This window comes from Thamnophis elegans, chromosome 2 (genome assembly GCF_009769535.1).
Source record: "Thamnophis elegans isolate rThaEle1 chromosome 2, rThaEle1.pri, whole genome shotgun sequence".
NCBI classification, from domain to species: domain Eukaryota; kingdom Metazoa; phylum Chordata; class Lepidosauria; order Squamata; family Colubridae; genus Thamnophis; species Thamnophis elegans.
Genome location: NC_045542.1, coordinates 24,248,329 through 24,268,868, shown reverse-complemented (window position 1 = coordinate 24,268,868; position 20,540 = coordinate 24,248,329). Strand labels below are relative to the sequence as shown.

The window sequence follows — 20,540 nt, the reverse complement described above, 5'->3', positions numbered from 1 at the left end:
AGTCAAAAAACATAACAGTGTGGGAAGGCAGAGGAGAAATGCTGTTAAGTTAGAAGAACCTGTAACCACAAATGCTGTTGCAGGACAGCTCTTGATATTCTTCATCATGGCTATCTAGTCTGATGTTATAGTAGAATATCATTGGAAGTCATAGAATAGCACTTTTTTGGAAGAGTCACAGGACCCCGACTTCTGCCTTAATTTTACTGGCACACTCAAGTCTTATTGAATCTTTGGGATTCATTCAGACTTAAGTGAATAGAAGACTCTAAGTAATCCAGAATGCACAACATGTATCCATTCAGACGTTGGTTGAAAGCAAAAGTAAGAGCAGTGGGACAGCATTGGAGGATTATAAGTGGAGGATGACATCATCTGTGAACGAGGCAGTCAATAGCACGTGCACAAAAATGCCTCGTCTGGCAGCCATACCCTTGTCTTCCTAAGGGAAGTCTTAAAAGGAAGACAAGGCCTCAAGCGGTACCATAGAGACCAGATATTACACAAGAAGGATCTCACCTTAAAATGCTATTGGTTAGAAGCAACACAGGAAGGAAAACAGGGAAGAAATACCCAGATTCCAAGCAAAATTAGGGTTTCTACTTCATATGGAGCGCTGATCTATGGGTTATGATTTTTTTCAGATTTTTCCAGTGCACATGACTTGAAGCTCACAGGACAAGATACAGAAGAGTGCATATTTCTCTATTTATAGAAAGGGGCCCCTCTCATTTGGGTTCTCCAAATGCCTTGAGTTGGCTCTTCTTTTCCTTTTCATCTTTTCCTGGTATATTTCTGATACGAGTCCTTTCTGAGCAGAGAGTCCTGTCCCTTCTCTTTTTGTGCAAAGCATCTAGCAGGGCTGGTGGACTGAATCCTATGCCAAGCAGGTTGCATTAATCCCCCACCCCCACCCACCCCTTTAATCTTCACAATAGCTCCCTTTCCTCTCTTTCTCCAGGGAGGTGATTTCACAAGGTCAGTCCTGCAGAGGGATCAATAACAGCCTCCAAAGTCACCTTTCCCAGATCACTGCTGACTGCAGTAACTCTCTCCTCCCTGGAGCCTTCTTCCCTCCCTCAACTGGCTCTAGTTCCCCTCTCGTCTTCCATCACTTCTTGCCCTTCTTGGATTTTGTACTGTTGTGGTGACTTCTTTGCAGAAGTAATTTTTAAACACTTTTTAATTTTATTTTTGGAAAGGAGTTTTACTTAAAATAGCTGTGGCCTCCTTTACCCTTTTTTGTTCTTTCCCATTCCAGCTGTTTTGTGGTTCTTTTCCCCCAAAGAATGGGAATAGTCTATGCAGACTCTTTGTCTCTTGGAAAAGAGATCACTGAATATGCAAGACTGCAACACAAGTTATTTTGGACAAATTCAAGATTCATTCAGTCCAGACCTTTTGTCCTCAGGGTTTGCCAATCAGATGGGCAAGGCAAAATTATCTGAATTGGACAAGGATGATGGTCATCTGTTCTCAATCTCCAGTAATGAGTGTAATGCTGACTGACTATGGAACCTGCATTCAGAGCAATCACATTAATTCAGTGGCAGAGAACTTCTTGGGAATGAAATCTAACTCTCTTTAAAATGCACGTTTGTCCATGAGACTGGAGATAACAAGAGAAAAAAAGCCCCTTCAGCTGATAATATGTTCTTTAATTGGTTTAAATTTAACTGAATGTGCATATCTCCATAATCTTTCTAAGGTATTTTTTTAATTAAAACAACTTTGAACATTCGATACAATGAATTATCCATTGTTCCCTATTAATTTGTTTCACTGTGAAAAGACAAGCAAACACAGTCACCTATTGTTGAACAAAAATGCCATTTTTTCCTGTTTCATTCCGTATCTCAGTATCACTCCAGAATCAAAAATAATTATAAAACACCATATGGGCCCTTTATGCATAATCCCACTGATCAGTGAATGGAAAGTTTGATTCATTTCTAAATATAATTTGATCTAAAATTTACAGAAACTAAAACAAGCCTAGGCAGCGTATATATGAAATATTTGTTATATAAAGTGAGTTCTTTGCTCATCCTGAATTTTGTACCAGTTTCATTTGATGATCTTGAATTAATAATGTGTGGGGAGAAGGTAAGCAATTCTGTTTCTCATCCAATTTTAAAAACCTCTTTCATGTTTGCTTTTTAATTATTATTTTTATTTTTTAACTTGAACATATCGTCTTCCATTAAACAGTGTGTCATCTGGGTACAAATGTCTCTGTACAATTACAATCAAGATTTACAATATTCATTGCATTAATAATAATTCTCTAATATTACATTCATATTTTTTTGTGCAAACTCAGGGCAATAAGTAGATACCTAGGGTATTTAAGTTATGACAATGTATGAAATATGTGTGGAATATGACTTTACATGTAATATTGGAAACCAGATCCTATAAAGTGATTTGATGGGCAAGTTGTATAAATATATTACATACATACCTTTTCTTTTAAAAAATATGCACCTTCAATATCAAGCACCAGGGAAATTAGAAGACTCAGGCAGTAATGGATATAAAGATTTATTGCAAGCTAAGCTAAGCTCTCTACAAGAATCAGAACTACTAACAGCCAAAGCAAATTGGTGGTAGACAAGAGTCAAAGGCATTCAAGGCAGGCTGGACTTAGATCTCTTGTGGGAGCAAAGGGACTTATGACTGATGACACATTTGACCCTTCCCTCAGCCTGGTCATCTCCTACAACCAAGTCATTTTCAACTCTTAGCGACCATATAGATAGATTTTCTCTGTAATTATCTATCACTAAATGGTCCTCCTGGTCTTCTAATGGTGGACCCATTTCACCACTGAAAATGAGTCCATACATCTTGCTGCTGATTGTTCTGTTCTTCTCTTTCTTTCCACCTTTCTCAATATTACAGCCTTCTCCAGAGAATTAGATCTTCACATAATGTAGTCCAGAGTAGGATAATTTGGGCCTGGTACATACTTGAAACAGACTCTATTTAATCTCCTCCTGGAGTTGGGCAAGATGGAGTTGGGCAAGATGGAGATGTTTACTTTAGGAACATGCTGAGCTACACAATTACTTGGTTATGTGGCCTAAAATTTTGCATGATCTTGAGGATAATTGAGTAGAGAAAGGAAACAATTATTCAAGATTCTGGAAAGTTAGTTAAAGTTCAGTTCTCCTAGTGACAATTTGACCATTAGGAATGCTTTTTTGACTCACTTCATCCCTGGTTTTCCATGAAGTCCCCTTTGAGTAAGCAATTATGCCTTCTTCAAATCATGGCTGTTTGTTCTTATTTGGAAGCAAGGTAAAGCTAAGCGAGTCAGAAAATTAAGAAGAGCCTTTACATCTAGATAACAAGGCATCCTTTTGTTACTTCCCATCTGTTTCTATTCTGGACACAAAGCAAGTTTTTGCTCAACTACCACCTTCTTCCCTCCCTTTCAATAGCAACAGATATTGTAGAACAGTGCAAATATTGTCACACTGGCTCTTACAGTTTTGATTTGTGGTAAAACCAGGCATTGCATCCACAATCCAAAACAGTTTGCTAGAAAAAGTTCTTCACTTGAATGGTAATTCAATTAGCATCGTCCATCGTGATAGGTATGTTCCTTTCTTTTCACAATTCGTATGCCTGTAGTTTAATTTAGGTGAATTTAATATAGCCAACTTTAAACTCTGCATAACTTTAATGGCACCCAATTGCAGACAGTTTGTTGCGAAGGTGGATTGGAGGGATAGGTCCTCACATGAAGATCTGGCCATTGTCTCAAACTATTATTATAGTTTTATAGTTCAGCTTTCCTCAAGGGTGCCATGCATAGACATTTCTTCTTCCAGAATAGCCATCCTTTCCAGATTCAGCCCATCATAGTAATTGAATTCTGTTGCCATTTTACTATTTCACTACAGCTTCTGTGACCTACTATTCTTGCAAGCTTGGCTTGTTTTCTCCCATTTTTTGGTAATTCTTCACTTTGAGTATAGCCTTCACCTGGCAGAAAAGAAAAAGGGGGGGGAGTGTGGTCCTCAGAGTGTGGTATTATTTATGTTATTATTATTTTATTATTATTTTATTGTTTGATTGTTTGATTGTTTGATTTTATTATTTTGTTATTTTGTTATATTGTTATATTGTTATATTGTTATATTGTTATTTTGATATATTGTTATATTGTTATATTGTTATATTTTATTATTTTATTATTTTATTATTTTATTATTTTATTATTTTATTATTTTATTATTTTATTATTTTATTATTTTATTATTTTATTATTTTATTATTTTATTATTTTATTATTATTTTATTATTTTATTATTTTATTATTTTATTATTTTATTATTATTTTATTATTTTATTATTTTATTATTTTATTATTTTATTATTTTATTATATTTTATTATTTTATTTTATTTATATGCCTTTAATTAAAAAGAGTAAAAAGTATGTATAATTGTATGTGTGTATAATATATTTTATAGATAGGTATGTGTGATATGATTTATATATATTATATACATACATGCCTAAGATACGTACATATGTCATGCATGTATATGTGTATAAAGTTTGTATGTATATGTATACTCTGTGTGTGTGTGTATGCACACATACAGATGCACACACCCCCAGAGTTTTACGAAGAGTTTCATTGAAAGATGATCTTATTACATTATCATCATTTGTAACTGACTCATTTATAAGTGTGGGTAACAAGAATCTGTGTTAAAGCAATGAGCCTCTAGCTGTAACTAGTGGTGAAAGGGCCCGGCTACATCATCACAAAAATTACATGATGCTGTTCTGGCAGAACTGTATGCTATCACATCAAGATGTTCTGTGTTTGAGATTAGATCGTCAAACAAAAATCACCATAGTCTATTGAGCTTAGACTTAAATCTTGTCCCAGAGATTTCAGTTTTCAGGATGGCAGAGACTTCATTTGCAACCTAAATGATTCTATCCAGCATGGGCTGCATCTTAGTATTTTACTCTTGTACATCTCTGATTTAAATATCTGGAAGATACTATCTTAGTGCGGGGGATGAACTTGGACATCCTGGCCAAGCCTCGGATGAAGGGGGAGCTATTTAAACAGCTGTTGCCCGCAGTTGCTAACCTCCCTTTCCCTGTGGAGACATGTGAGGCGGTTCCAGTTTACAGCCTGCTGTTTTGACAGAGGCTCCGTTACTGGTGACGAAGTGGGAAGAGTAACCCTTCCCTTTTGGTTCATTTCTGATATATGTCCATAGAGCAGGGCAGCTCTTGGAAGAATCTGAATGTTCTTCCTTAAATGTAGAGCAAAAATCTGGAGAGATGGTGGCCTATCCTGCTCAGCCACAGTGTGCAGGAGAGACGGGGATTTATAGGGTCTCTGTGCTGCCATCTGGGACACAGTTATTCTCTGCCAATCCTGGACTTTTCTTCCTGATTCCGTGCTAGGCAAATTCATTGTGGATCAACAAAGATGCAGGAAAGCCTCAGGCATACAGGGTATATCTTAAAATGACAGATGATTTGGATTTAACCAACAGTGAACTTGCTTTCATTCTGTTCAAAATATAATTAAGGAAAGAAAGTATAGAATCATAGCCAGTCTTTTAACTTGTTATTGATTGAATCAGTCATGTTGTGTATCTCTCCATTGGTCATGGAGACCATGGAGATTTATTTCTCAGTTGCTGTTATTATATGGACAAGATGAAATCAAAGGAAAGTTTTTTTGCAAAGCCATCTTGATAGAGGATTCCACTGCAATGGAGGATTTATTTATTATATTCTTCATCTATTGAATAATAAGTGCTTGTTGGCCGGATTGTAAACTGAGACCACTGTATAACAATAATTAGTACATTGTAGTACTAATATATGAAAATGTAAAATTACATTTGTATCTAAAAACAAATGTAAAACTTATATAAATGTGTCTCTTCAGATATTTAAAATGCCAAACAAAGCTGTTAAAGTCTGATTTGATGTAGTCTTTTTTTTTTTGCACAAAAGAATTTCCTCCATTTGTTGCATCACCATCATTTGATGTTGATGATGATGATGATATTTTGTACTTTATTCATTAAACATGAAATTCAGTCAACTAGACATTTTAAAATGTGTTACAAATACCATTGACTAATGGTTGATATGGGTTGCTGCCAGTGTCCTAGGTGTCAACTAAGTATCTTCTTAAAATATATGATATTCCTAGTATCACCGTTTTTTGCAATTCCACTGATGTTATTGCAGGGAGCTGCAATTTGTTGATGTATCTTGTAAAATTCTTGGACATGGTACCAAGTGCCCCGATGACAATGGGTATTACTGTTATATGTTTCATCCATAGCCGTGTAGTATCAATGGCCAGGTCGCAATATTTCGTGATTGTTTCCAGTTCTTTTTCTTCTACTCTGGCATCTCCTGGCACAGCTATATCAATAAACATTATGTTGTTGTTGTTGATGATGATGATGATGATGATGATCATCATCATCATCATCATCATCATCATCATCATCATCATCATCATCATCATCATCTTTGGTGAGATTCACAGCCTTTGGGGCTGGTTGGTAGCTCAGCAGCTTGAGTCCTAACCAAGGACCTAGGAACTGTTAAGGTAACGTCAGAGGTTATTAGCTGTTCCAAGTAGGGTGGTTTTTTGTAGAATCAGAATGTTCAAGTCTGATAAATGTAGAATTTCCAAAAAGCAAGGTAGCCCTTTCGATATTGCTCCAAGGGCTCCAATTACAATCGTGGCGACAGACGATTTCTTTTTCCACAGTCGCTCAATTTCAATTTGCAAGTCCCAGTATTTTGTGATTTTTTTTCTTGCTGTTTATCTTCAATTCGTGCATCTCCAGGTATTGCAATGTCAATGAACCATACTTTTTTCTTTTCAACTATTGTTATGTCAGGTGTGTTGTGGGCCAAGTGCCTGTCAGTCTGAATTCTGAAGTCCCACAAGATCTTGACTTTCTCATTCTCAAAAACCTTCTCAACCTGATGTTCCCAGTGGTTTTTGCTGTACTCAAATCCCAACTTTTGGCATAAGTTCCAGTGAATGATCTTAGTAACGCGGTCATGGCGTTGTAGGTAGTCAGTTTGTGAAAATTTGCTGCACCCGCTTATCAAGTGGTCGACTGTCTCGTCTTTCTCATTACAGAGGTGACATTTGCTGTTGGTGGTAACATGTTGAATTTTTGCCTTCATGCAGTTTGTGGCTAAAGCTTGCTCTTGAGCTGCCAAAATAAAGCCTTCTGTTTCTTTTTCCAGTGCTCCTGATCTTAACCAGTTCCAAGTTAGCTTTTGGTCAGTTTTGCCTTCAATTTTCAAGTATTGGCTATACATAGCTTTGTTTTTCCAATTTTCAGCTCGCTTCTCAATTACTTCTTTCTTATATTCAGCTTTTGACTTAATTGTCTTTAAAAGGCCTCCTTTATTTACTTCCTTAATCATTGGTTCTTCAATTTTCTGGATGTAATCATTCAAGCTGTGTTTTTCTTTTTCCACAGTCTGTTTTACTTGTAGGAGTCCTCAACCATCCTCTGCTCTTGGTAGATATAATCGGTCAACATCACTTTTAGGGTGCAAAGCATGATTACATTGTCATAAGCTTCCTTGTTTTTCTGTCCAAATTGTCCAACTCCAGCTGGGTCCAGTCAATTATTCCTGCAGAGTATCGAATCACAGGTATAGCCCAGGTATTTATGGCTTTTATTATGTTTCCTCCATTCAATTTGGACTTTAATATCTTGCGAATTCGTCGAATATATTTGGCTGAAGTTAATTCCTTGACTTTATTATGCATTAAGTCAGAGGCCTCTAAAATCCCCAAGTACTTGTAACCTTCTTCTGGTTTTACTGCCTTCATCATTTCTTCATTCTCAAGTTCTATTCCATCATCTATGACCTTGCCTGCTTTGGTTGCCATTGTTGCACATTTGTCAATTCCAAACTGCATACCAATGTCTTGGCTAAATTCTTTTGTGCTTTCAATTAATAAATTCAGTTCAGCTTTTGTTTTATCAAATCATCCATGTATACCAAGTGCGAAATTTTCAGTCCTTTCTTTGCAAGTTCATATCCATAGTTCATCTTCTTTAAAATGATCGTCAGTGGTAGCATTGAGAGTATAAAAAGTAGTGGTGAAATTATTATTATTATTATTATTACTACTACTACTACTACTACTACTACTACTACTACTACTACTACTCATTGCTTAGTCAGCCAGATATTCAGACTGGATTTGGCATATTTGTCCACCTATCAAGTTCTTTCCAAGGATATGGGATAGGCAAATGTGGATGTTTGATGGTGTTGCAATACCGTTGCGGGGTGTAAGCTGTTTCAGGTAAAGATGCCTTTTGCAATTGACTGATGGTGAATTTGTCAATGTTGAATATGTTCAAGGGGTGCTCCAATTGTGTTGGGATTGCACCCAAGGTGCCTATTACTATTATTATAGCTTACTCAACAACTTCTGGTTCCCTCAAATGGAAGAAGACTGTATCTTTCTTGATGGATTTACTTTAGAAGTGCTGACAACTAAAAATAAATAAATGAAGTTATTTGGAAGTTATGTAGTGCTTAGAGATTCACATTATTGCTCCCTTCTTTCCCCACACCTTGAGTAGAAAGGTGAACTCAGAAATCTGTTAGAAAAGCAAAAATACTTTTTCACAGGGATTGGGGAATCTTCAAATAAACATGTTACCCTACACAGTATTCATTAGTTAACCTTTTTTAAACCATAATTAGAGGAGTAGGCAGAGTAAGATATTCAGGAATAAAGTTATCTCATGTTGTATCTCAGGAATCTGATGTTTCAGATGTTATCATAGCACATCCAAACATTATTGGATGTGCTATGATAGTGGACATGGGGAACAATTTCTAAGGGTCTCTTCTACTGCATGCTTGTTTAATTTTAATTCAATCCCTCTATCCCAGATTAAAACTCTCTCTGCTTTTAACACACTTGTGGGGTTTTTTTCTTGGACTAATGCACTTTGGGTTATTGTGCTGCTTCTCTTTTTTACTTTCCTAACTGTTGTAAAAATGAATCCACGTGATTGTTTCCTACATAACACCTACAGCACTCAATAAACTTGACCCAGTTTGTCAGAAAAGAGTGGGTGGGGCTTGAAATAGCACTGCAAAACAACCGGACTGTTTTTACAGATAGCCAATTTTAGTTTCCCCAGAAAAACATGTGTAGGCTAAATTAATTTTTTTCCAATGAGAAACATCCCTCAGAGAGGGGAGACAAGACAGGACACATGATTAAATAAGGAGAGCACAAGATGTTTGTTGGGACTTGATCATCTGAAAGCTTGTGTACCTTTTTAATAACAGAAAAGCTCCTTTTTTGCATATAAATCTCTCTGCTGTAACAGACAAAATGAGATACAGGAAGCACACCCCTCTTGGGCGAATTGGTAGCCATTTTTATAAAGTGCCTTTGAGCCTCACTCAGGCTTTTGATGCTAACCCCTTGGTAATTATTCAAGTGGAATAATATGTGGAAAAGAAGCATTTGAAGTGCAGAGGAGCATTTTGGCTAATTTAAAGTTTCTTATTTGTACTACAAATCCAACTGGGGCAGAGATGGTTTAAAATTAACCAAAGGAGAAAAGGATGCTGTTTCCTTAATAGGATACTTGGAACTCTCCTTAGGTACTGTTGAGGGTCTCTCCATGGTCTTCTGTCCCCAATTTGTGTCTTCCTTAATAAATTAAATCTCTCTCTCCCTCTCATCAGGCAATTGGTGGAAGACTTGGCTTCTGCCTTTCAGCAGCTGCCTATTGTCAATTTATATTATAATCACAGACGTAAGGGCCAGAGAGCTAACCCAGCCTGGGCCCTGTTCCAGGTTTGTGCCAAGAATATATTTATTAACTATATTCTGGGCTGCCAGAATTTTCAAGGGGACACTTCCAGCCATGAAGTTGCTCCTTCCCATCCAGCTGTATTTCAGCACTGGATTGTAACAAGCCAATGAAAACATTGTGTTTGTGATAATAGTTGGGGATGTCCTAAGGTTGAAGTGGGAATGAATGGCCTTGCAGATAGCTAACTTCCAGCATCTTTCATTGTTGGCCAACTGCAGTGGGGCTACTGGGAGTTGTAATTCTGTCATATTAGAGTGGCCAAATTCGCCACTCTGTTGGAAAGTAGACGAGACGCACGGCTCTCCAAGTTCCTAACAAGAGTGCACATTCCATATGGAAGACCTTGTCTCGGTATGGAGACATCCAATCCAAATGTGAATCATGGAGGTAGAAAGAGTCCAAGGAGAGACATATGGGAATAGCAGGGAGACTAGACTTGGTTTTCCTAAGAAAAGAGCTTGTGTATAGAATGGCCAGAGCAGTAGCCCAGGACACACCTCGTATCTTTGGCTGCCTGGCTAATTATTCGGTCTGATGTCCAGTTTAGTTTATGCTCCTGCCAGAGACAACAGAGGAATATAGGAGGAGAACCTAGTCTTGTGCTCTTGCCCTTGGTTACAGAATATGAATAAATACATCCCCCTAGAAGAAGACAAAAAAAATGCCAAACTAAACTCTTTGCCACAGTCTCTTCGTTTTCCTTTCTGACCTACGTTAATCCAAGTGAGCATTGTATATTGAAAGAACAAAAGTACCATACATCTCACAACCTCCCCACCTCAAACATGATGGCATGCTCAAATAGCAGTACTTTGCATTTGTAACATGTGTCAGGAGCTTCACAACTCACCGTACACGTTAGCTCAGTGAGCTATACAAGAAGTGAGCTGGCATTGGATGGAAGTCAATTGGGATGTAGGGGTGGAGTCTTAGAGAGTAAGAGGACCATATCACTTGACCTAATCTCTTCTGCAAGCTTGTTCCATCAGAGTTATTCAAAGCATCTTGCAGTATGAATGTGTTGTTTGTTTTGTTTTGTTTATCCTTCCTCTTACTTCCATAATAGAGAGGAGAGCAGGGCTGAGAGAAAGTGCCTTGCCTAAGGCTACCTAGCAAGTTTATGATTGAGGTGAGAGCAAAATTAGGAACTTCCCATTTCATGCTTGTCGCTATTGTACAGCCTTCCAAAGTGTGCCTCATTCCTCTTTCGTCATTCCCTTGACCTCTGACTGTCTCTTTTGTAGCATTCTGTTCTCTTGCCTTCAAGCAGGCTCAGGCTTATGAGTTATGTCATCCCTATCTGGTATACCCTATAATTTCCAGCACCTCTGCGGGTCACCATTTTGGGTTGATTAGCATGTATATAGAATCTAGTTGGATTGCTGGATTAAAAAAGGTGCGTAGGAAACAATTTACATAATTTGCCCAATCACCTCCTCAACCACTGAAGCTAGTCTGAGAGCTTTTAGTCTCATCACTGAGGATGACAACAAATGAGGATTAATTTGTAAAATAGCTTCCTTTCAGGAATATTTTGAAGTCCAACACCTGAGAAGGCCATCTCACCCAGCCTAATATAGGCACAATCTCTCTCCCCTTGGAATCTAGCTGTAGCACCATCAACCTTAATTAACCAGGTTTTATCTGGTTAATTAAATTAACCAGGTTTCATCAGAGCTGCCAGAGAGTAAACTCATGCTTACTTTAGCATTAAAGGATGAAATAAGAACAGGGGTGGGGAGTTGTTGGTGTTGGAGCATGCAAATACTTGTTGTGCTGTGGGACAATAGGATTATGTGGTTAGATTTCCAGTTCATCATTACTGTGAAAAGTAGGCCTTATAAGTACAGGTACAATATAGTCACTCACCACAATTCTTACTTATTATCCCCTGGCAGATGGACCCAGTGCAGAAAGCAGTGATCAACCACACGTTTGGGGTCCCTGTAACCAAGGCCAAACGCCCCATCATCTCTTGCAACGTCTGCCAGATCCGCTTCAATTCTGAGGTAAGTTTTTAGGAAGTTCTGACACTTTGCTCTGCTTTTCGGTGGCAGAGAGTGCCGCTGTCAGTAACAAGCATATAAGGAACAAATGATATATAAATACAGGCAGCCCTCAGCTTACAGCCATTTGTTTAGTGACTGTTCAGAGATATAGCAGCACTGAAAAAAGTGACAAAAAAGATCATAAAATGGGGCATTTAACAACTGTATTATTTAGCAATGGCAATTTAGTCTCAATTGTGGTTGTAAGTCGAGGACTACCTTTACATGGCTGAGCTCACATGCCTTTTATTTGCCCAGGTTCAGTTCTTTAAGGGAATTTAATGTATTTAACAATTTGAAGAATGGGTGAAGTTTCTCATTTTGGATTAGCAATAGCAATAGCATGTAAGACTTATATACCATTCCAGAGTGCTTTACAGCCCTCTCTAAGCAGTTTACAGAGTCAGCATCTTCCCCCAATAACCTGGGTCCCCATTTTACCGACCATGGAATGATGAGTCAACCTTGAGCCAGTGAAACTCGAACTGCTAACCTGCTGGCAGTCAGCAGAATTAGCCTGCACTACTGCATTCTAACAACTGCGCCACCATGGATTAGACGGTGATTACTGTATATTGTAAATTGTAAAGAAATTTGATCTTTGTCTAGCTTATGTCACAAGACACTTTTTGATACATTTGAATAAACAATATAGTCCCGATTGTAATATAACACAAATATAAAGAAAACAAAACCATGTGCCAGATAGCAAATCTGCAGATTAGCATATGATCCAATAGAGAGCTGAGTCAGAATATAGGTCTCTATATTCTTTCAATGATGGGGAACTCCTTGGTCTGAGACCAAAATGTGATTTTGATGGAGATGCCTAGATACCCCAGAGACATTGTATGAGCAGCTTTATGCTTAGTCTTCCTTTTTCATTAGGCACATCATTAAACCTTAGTTGTCGCACATGTTAACTACTGTACACAATATGAGGAAGTTAGTGAAGATACTGAAAAGCAAAGCAATGAAGTCATTTAGTCTTGATCTCAGATATGATTTCAGAATCACGGCAGATTGTATTCTTTCAAGATCCATGGAAGATGGCAGTTCTTATGATATGTATTAAGATTCTCAGAGACGGAACAAAAAACAAAGATCTTATAATATGTATTTCTTTTATCTTATTCCAGTAAAATTTACATTACGACCTGGGGCTGGATAGCCCTCCAAATGTTAGTGGACTGATGGAATTGAGGTCAAACACCATCTCGAAGGAGGCCAGTTTTCTCTCTCTGGTGTAGTACTACACAAATGCAATGTGCTTATCACACTGGGCACTTCCCTTCCTCCAATAGGCTGTAATGTACCATCAAGTCGTCAATTCTAAGAGATTACATAGATAGATTTCCTCTATTATGATCTGTCCTTAACCTGGTTTTTTCATGTCATGATGTGATGTACTTATGGGGAACATGCTGAAGATGATGACATTGTCATCATAATTTAATTTTTTTTACTGTTGTAAATATCAGAAAGAAAGGAAAGAAAAACATTAAAATGTTCAGCTTGCATGTTTTGGTAATGCTTATTTCCAGCCTATCTATGTCATGATAAGGTTGTTAAAGTTAGAATTGGGAGGCATTGTTAGGTTTAGAAGACAAGTGAAGGTAAATAACCTTTGAGTTGCTGGGTTCTTCTGTCCCTGAGAAGGAACAAATTGACATTCTCTTACTTCTTTCAAGAACTGAACATAATGAAGCAGTTGCTAAAATGGCAAAGTCCACCCTAGGAAGCTTTAATAGAAGTAGATCCTGCAGATCACAGACATAATGGTCCTGGTCAGAACCCATGTGGACGATTATGTCCAATTCTGGGCACAATAGTCCAAAATAGGATGATGATCATTAAAAGCAAGTTCAGAAGACGATCACTGAAATGGATTGTGGTTTGGAAACCAAGTCTTTTGACAAATGGTTAAAAGATCTGGATACATTTAGCCTGCAGAAAAGATGAATGTGGGGAGATATGATTGCAGTCTTCAAATATCTGAAGGATTTTTGCATAGAAGAGAGAGACTAGACATATTCTTTATTGACTCAAAAGATAGGAATAATATTAGTAGATTAAAGTCACTATAAATCAGGTTCAGATGTACCTGACTGTAAGAGTTGTCAGATAGGGCAAGCCAAACTGCCACATGCCATGCCATAGGTCTTCAAAAAAGACTGTTATTTATCTGTAAGTGGCTCTTGCACTGACCAAGAGGTTGGACTAGATGCCCTCCAACACAATTACTGAATCATAGAATTGTAATTGACCTTAGAGGGCATTTAGTGAAACCTTGTTCTGATGTTTGGCATTATTAAAAATATTCTGTTTAGAAACTGAGTTCTAAGAGAAGAGAGCTGCTAAATATTATTAAAATATGCAAAAAGAAAAAGAAGGTCTGAGGAAATTGTAATTAAAACCTTTCTTCTCCTGAAGACAAAAGGCTATTAAAAGGTGTTTATCTCTTGGTGCCAAAACTGTAAATGGGAATTTTTTTCATTCAAGATAAATCTGGAAAGGCTTCATTTTTTTGCTTATCCATATTAGACAAGCTACTGTTATAATCATGTTTCACATCTACTTTCCGAAAATAGACACAAGTCAGGTCTGGAAGAAATAGGGGAAATTAACAACATATTGGAAAGGGGATTTTGCATCTTTATTAAAGAAAGCACCAATATACAACCTAAATTCAAGTACAAAAACAAATTAAAATAGAAAAATGAATAATAATATTCAGATGATGTATAGGAAAGGGCTAATTACATGGTGACTACAGAAAATCGTTTTGGCATCAATCACAAAAAATGGTTTGCGATTTTCTTCTTTGAAAATTGGGTTTGTCTGTCTGTTTGTTTATTTGTTTACTTCTTCCTTTTAATTTAGCACTTTGGGGTTTCCTAGTGATCTCCCATGAAAGCATTAGCTAAGTCTAACTCTGCTTAGCTTTTTGGTGATCAGCCAAGGATGCCTAAGTGCTCCCATCTTCTGCTGTATTCATGAACTTGAGGAGAAATATAAATATTCTAAGCATCTATATTTAAAACTTCTATCCAAGATGACACTTTTATAGATGAAAGTAATCTGTTAGAAGAACATTATTAGTGTAGATAATTCATAGGTTCAGCTTTAAATTAATGTGTTCTTCCTTGTCATAATATTCCTTAAAAGGAAAGAGAACAAAAGATGTTAGCGTCAAAAGGGGGCGGGGGAACCAAACTAGTCTGAAAGCATTCTTAGAAATTTATTTGGGTGTTCAACTTAGATATCTTAGATTAGTTTGGTCTAGTGATTAGGCCCCAGACTAGAAAGCAGGAAATCTTGAGTACCACCTAAGCCATGAAAGCTAGCTGGGTGACCTTGGGCCAATCACTCTCTCTTAACCCTATTTACCTCACAGGGTTCTTGTTATGAATAAAATAGGAGGAGGAAGAAGTACTAACTATGTTCACCACCTTGAGTTACTTGTAAAAATAATAAAACTGGGATATAAATAGATAAAATTAAAAAGAATAGCCTAGCCTAGTACAGGATTATAAACAAGTTTCAGAAAGGTTATAAATGTGTGCTATTCTTGTCGACCAGTACTTGTAATGTTATGGGTTTTTGGATCTCCTATTGCTTTCTCCTTTTTTCCTTGTATAGAGCCAGGCTGAAGCACACTACAAGGGGAACCGCCACGCCCGCCGAGTAAAGGGAATCGAAGCAGCCAGAACGCGGCAGAAAGAATCGGGACCTCGGGAGGGAGACAAGCCAGGATCTGCAGGCAGTCCATCCTCCAGCACCGGGGAGAGTGATTCTGACCGCACAGGTTCTAAACTTCTTCTTTCATTACAAGTGTGCTCCCTACCATCTAAAGGTTTCCGGAAGAACATTGTGTGTGTGTTTGAGAGAGAGGGGGGGGTTCTGTATTGTCCAAAAATGTTGAACCGATTTTCAAGACTTTTCTGTGAATCTGTTGCACCAGAATGTACTCCAGAATTTCTAAGTTCCAGACTGGTTTGTTTGGGATTTGAGGAAAATGAAGAGGTATTCCCAGGCCAGAGCATAGGAAGAGGAGAGTTTTCAGTCCTAGGTGCCTGTTTTCTTCCCTTGCCGGAAGGGCGGATGAGCCTTTTCTCCTTCTGCCATAGAGCCAATTCTGGGGAAACTAAAACAAACATTGATAATGTTGGCTAGGAAAGAAATACAGGGCTCTGGGCACTACCCACATTCTGCTTCAATTACAGAGTTCAATAAGACCTTAGCTGTATTTTGCATCAATTACAGGGTTGAGGGTGAAACCTTTGTGCTAAAGGGAAGGAGGGGGAGGTTAGATCTGACATCCTGTCTTTGACGTTGTGCCTGTCCTCCTGATGATGGGAACTTGAGCTGCCTTCTCGGTCCGAGTGACCGCTGAGCAAGCGGGTAATTAAATCGCATCTAATTAAACATTGATTACGGCTCCAATGGCTGGTGGAAATGGAGCTGGGGCTGCAGCCAGCATACTTGCCTGGGGAACTCTGCCTCCCAGCTTCAGAAGAGGGGGATTTTGGAGATTTGCAAGAGAGTGACTAGCCTCATCTATAGCATTTCTGATGCAGGATTGCAGCTAAGCAGCATAGCCAATCCACTAGTTTTGGAGGCAGGGGATGAAGGAATAGGGAAGACAAGGGAAATGGGGAGGGGAGAGAACCAACTTGTTAGGACTAACAGCTGCTTTTATAAATATGAGGCAAGCTGTTTTTGCGGACAGCAGAGGATTAGAGGAAGTGTGTCATTCCACATAGAGGCTTTTTTTTTAAAATAGCAGAGCCTTTTCCAAGGATGGAGTGAGATTGTGTGCTCTTTCTCTATGTATACAGGGAATCCTTGTTCAGCAGCCACAATTGGAGCCAGCAACTCAGTTATTAAGCGAAAAGAGTTGCTAAGTGAAACTGTGACTGTGCTTTTGATGTTTCTTCAGCTTTCCTTTCTTTAGAGACCTGCAAAGGTCATAAAGGCAAGGATTGGCCATCAAGTTAATGCAAACAGTCACTAAACGAGACCTACCTGTATTATCCTGTGTAAAAGCTACGTACAATTGCAGTACTTTACGAAAAATCGCTGAATTAATAGGCAAAATCTGAGGCATCACTTGAAGGAGTTTGAGAATCACGACTGCAAAAATTGGCAAATTCCATATTGAGAATTATTAGAGAGAGAGATTTGAAAACTGAACTGTCTGTGTGGCAACACTATACAAATTTCAATAGTTTCCGTCATTGCATCACACAAAGGATTTTTTTGTGTGTGTGCATTGAGGCAAGAAATGTGGTCGCTAAGAGTCAATGCAAACTTGATGGCACATAATTAAGATGAAGAAAAGTAGAACCAAAATAATCAAGCCATTAGAGCGCATCTGCAAGGGAAGTTCTAAATTTGGAGTGTTTTCATTCAAGAAAACACAGTTGAAGAGAAGCTTTGAGGGAGTATTGTAAAATTATGCATGATGGGACTGCAGTGGGAAAAGGAGTGGTTTTTTTTCCTCATCATATAAGAAACTGAGATCATCCAGTAAAACTGACCAGAAGGCGATTCAGGAGAAGTTGCTTTTAAAAGGAAGATATATATACTTGCCAATATGCTCTTACTTTAAAAGATAAGCTTAAAAGTAAAAACAATGCAGGAGCTAAAAATAAACATATCCAGAAGTGAATAGTCTTGCAAATGTAGAATTATTTTAAATGGAAATTTAATCTGCATGCCAATTTACCACGATAACTTGGTGAGGAAATTTTGAGTAAATTTGCCCATTCTTCCTTTGCTGAGGAAGCACTTTTAAAAACACATTTTATTATGCTCTTTAGAATAGAGTCCTGAAACAGGACAAAGATTAGAGGATTTGTCCCAAAACAACTGTGAATGGTGACAGGTAGGCTTAGAATAAGTGACCAGCAAATTATAACAACTGTGTCCCTGAAAATGTAAAACAAGAGATACCAGGAGAAATATCCTACTGGAGAGAGATTTCTGACAGTTGAAACAGTTTGTCAATTGCTAAAGGTATATATTTGAAGCTAATCAACTATGAGGGTTACTGCAGTTGTGGATCCTGTCCTAACTGGATTAGACTAAATCACTTATCTCCAACTTTGGCTCCTTCCAAATGAGTGGATTTCAGCTCCCAGAATTCCCAGGTTTTTATGGCCACTGCTGAGGATTCTCAGAGTTGAAGTTTGCACATGGGAAAGTCACCTAGATTGGAGAAGGCTGATCTAGATACTTTCTAAAGCAGGGGTGTCAAACAGGCAGCCCACGGGCCAGATGCATCATGCTCAGACCAGGCCCACCCCAGTTCCGTGAATGGGAAAAATGTCACAAAAATGTCACATGACAGCAATGTGACGCAACCAGTTTGACACCCATGCTCTAAAGTCTCTTCCAATCTTAAAGTTCTGTCAGAGAGCATGTCCCAGGCTACCATGTAATCAGTGGTAGCCTCCAGATGTCTGGAGCAAAACTATCAAGATAAAGGAGATTTTTTAATTTAAGTAACTACCATGATACGTGTTACCTCATATTACTCTACATTTTCCCTCTTTATGTGTATATGTTGTTTTCTCCATGGTTTACAAAACTAGTTAAAATATGCAAAATAGAACCAGAGTATTGGAACCACATGAAACAACTAATCAAACAACAGCAGTAATTCATGGCTGCCTAAGGAAAAGTCCCCCCCCCCAAATGCCTGAACACCACCAGTGAATAAACCCAACAAAGCCCTCTTAAGATTTTTCTTTCTATGGTTTTCCAACATTTCTTGTATTCAAAACTCCAAGTCTTTTGCTTGTAAAAAAATCAAAAGCAAAGTTTCATCATCCAGATTTTAAAATGATGGTTAGATTTTGCCTTTGAATGCAATTCTGTTTCACTGATACAGCAAGATAATGTTTATAGTGGGCAATGTAAAATTCATGAGATGTCTCTCAGATATTTGAGGGGAGGAATCCTAATTTTGAAAAGGTTCTGTCCCAGCCACTTTTAATTGAAAAAAGGTTAGACAAGAACTCATGGGAAAGACTTCTTCCAGAGATGCTGAAGGCTCCTGTCAATCAGAACAGATGATCCTGGGCTAAATCAATCAGTAATGCGATCTGTCATAAGGTAGCTTCTTATAAAACGCATGCCTTTCCTTCTGAGAGAACTGGAAGTGTGATACGTCGTCTGCTAACTCTCCAGCTATGCAGATGAGCTAGAAATGAACGCAGGCTGAAACACAATAGTCAGAGTTCTGGATAGATTGGATGCCCTGCATGGTTGTGTCCATCTCTTGAAATAATCCCAATGGAGAACTCAAGGACTGTGATATTTCAAATACTTCAGGGTGAATCTGTCTTATAAAGAATGGGCATGAAAGGGGTTCATTAAACAGAAGACTCATTTCTGTTTCTTTCCAAGTGTAAGGCCTTGGGGTCACCATCGAGGTCTTCCTGGGTCGAAACCATTGCTCTTCAGGGTGAGGACATCCAACCTGTGCATCTTTGTTTGAGTTTGTGTCAGTCAGGACACCTGAACCATGTATTGTAAATGGCAGGTGCTTCTATCTGTACCTCTAGAACAGTGGTTCGGTTCCCAACCTTTTTTGGCAATGCCCCACCTAAGCATCTCTAAAATCCTGATTCCCCCCCCCTCCCCGGTGACATATAATTCTTACTTTACTCAAAAAGTGAACTCTACTCACAAGGAGGAAGCCTAAAAGGCCATTAACTTGGTTTAAACAAGGATCAAATTGCCCCCATTAAAAATCAAATTGCTCCCCTGTGGGGCATGGGCCCCACATTGGGAACCACTGATTTAGAACCATAACAGGCAACCGTATCATAGGAAGAGTTGCTTTCTGTGACGATTAACAAGAAAAAGGTGGCAATGTCCTAATATCACAGAAACAAGAAAGTTCTGCAGCAGGGAATTACATTTCATCTGGCCAACATTATCCATACAACTTATTTCTTTAGTTTTCCCTGGAAAACAGCAGGAAAAAACAAACATTTTTTTTACCAGGTCACTCCTACATTTCCACAAGTTGCCCAGCTCCATTGAGAAGCATGGGGCTGTTTGGTGACATCAGACTAACCTAATCTGCCTCTGGGACCTGTTTCCTATTTTGAGCACAAGGAAGGAATCTGATACTTGTTTAGTCCAGGGATCCAGTCTTGTAAGTCCAGCGTCCCTCTTGTGTAAGAGTGCCAGTTGTCTCTGATGTATGGCTGTTTCCCCAGTGAAATTTTGCTGAGAACTTAATGAAAGCTTCCTCCTGCTGTTTGGTTCAGCAAACGTCTCCTCATTTTCAACCTTGTATGTTTTAGAAGTGATACACTGATAAAACACCAACGATCATAGAGTGTTTGATAACAATGAGGACTGTAGTCCGTCTCAGCTGGATGGCATTCGTTCAGGGAAAGCTGGATTTGAGGAGCAGATTTGGACTGGGGTCCCTGATGTAAACCCTTACCTGGCCATCAAACTCATCCAGGGCTAGTCTAATCCACCTTACAAAACTGTGGGGAATTATTTACACTGCTTTGAAGGGAGACAGGATGGCCATACATTTGTTTGTTTTCTCGAGTGTCCATCCCCCAAT

The 20,540-nt window shown here is 38.4% G+C and overlaps 1 protein-coding gene across 1 annotated transcript in view; it reads left to right on the top strand.

The window, feature by feature from the left end:
* The window catches only part of ZNF385A (zinc finger protein 385A), a 90,109-nt gene that overhangs the window by 20,012 nt on the left and 49,557 nt on the right, over positions 1-20,540 (top strand). The window contains exons 2-3 of the mRNA XM_032208672.1: positions 11,792-11,902; positions 15,584-15,749. Of these exons, the coding sequence (XP_032064563.1) occupies positions 11,792-11,902; positions 15,584-15,749 (277 nt within the window). The remainder of the gene's footprint in view (positions 1-11,791; positions 11,903-15,583; positions 15,750-20,540) is intronic.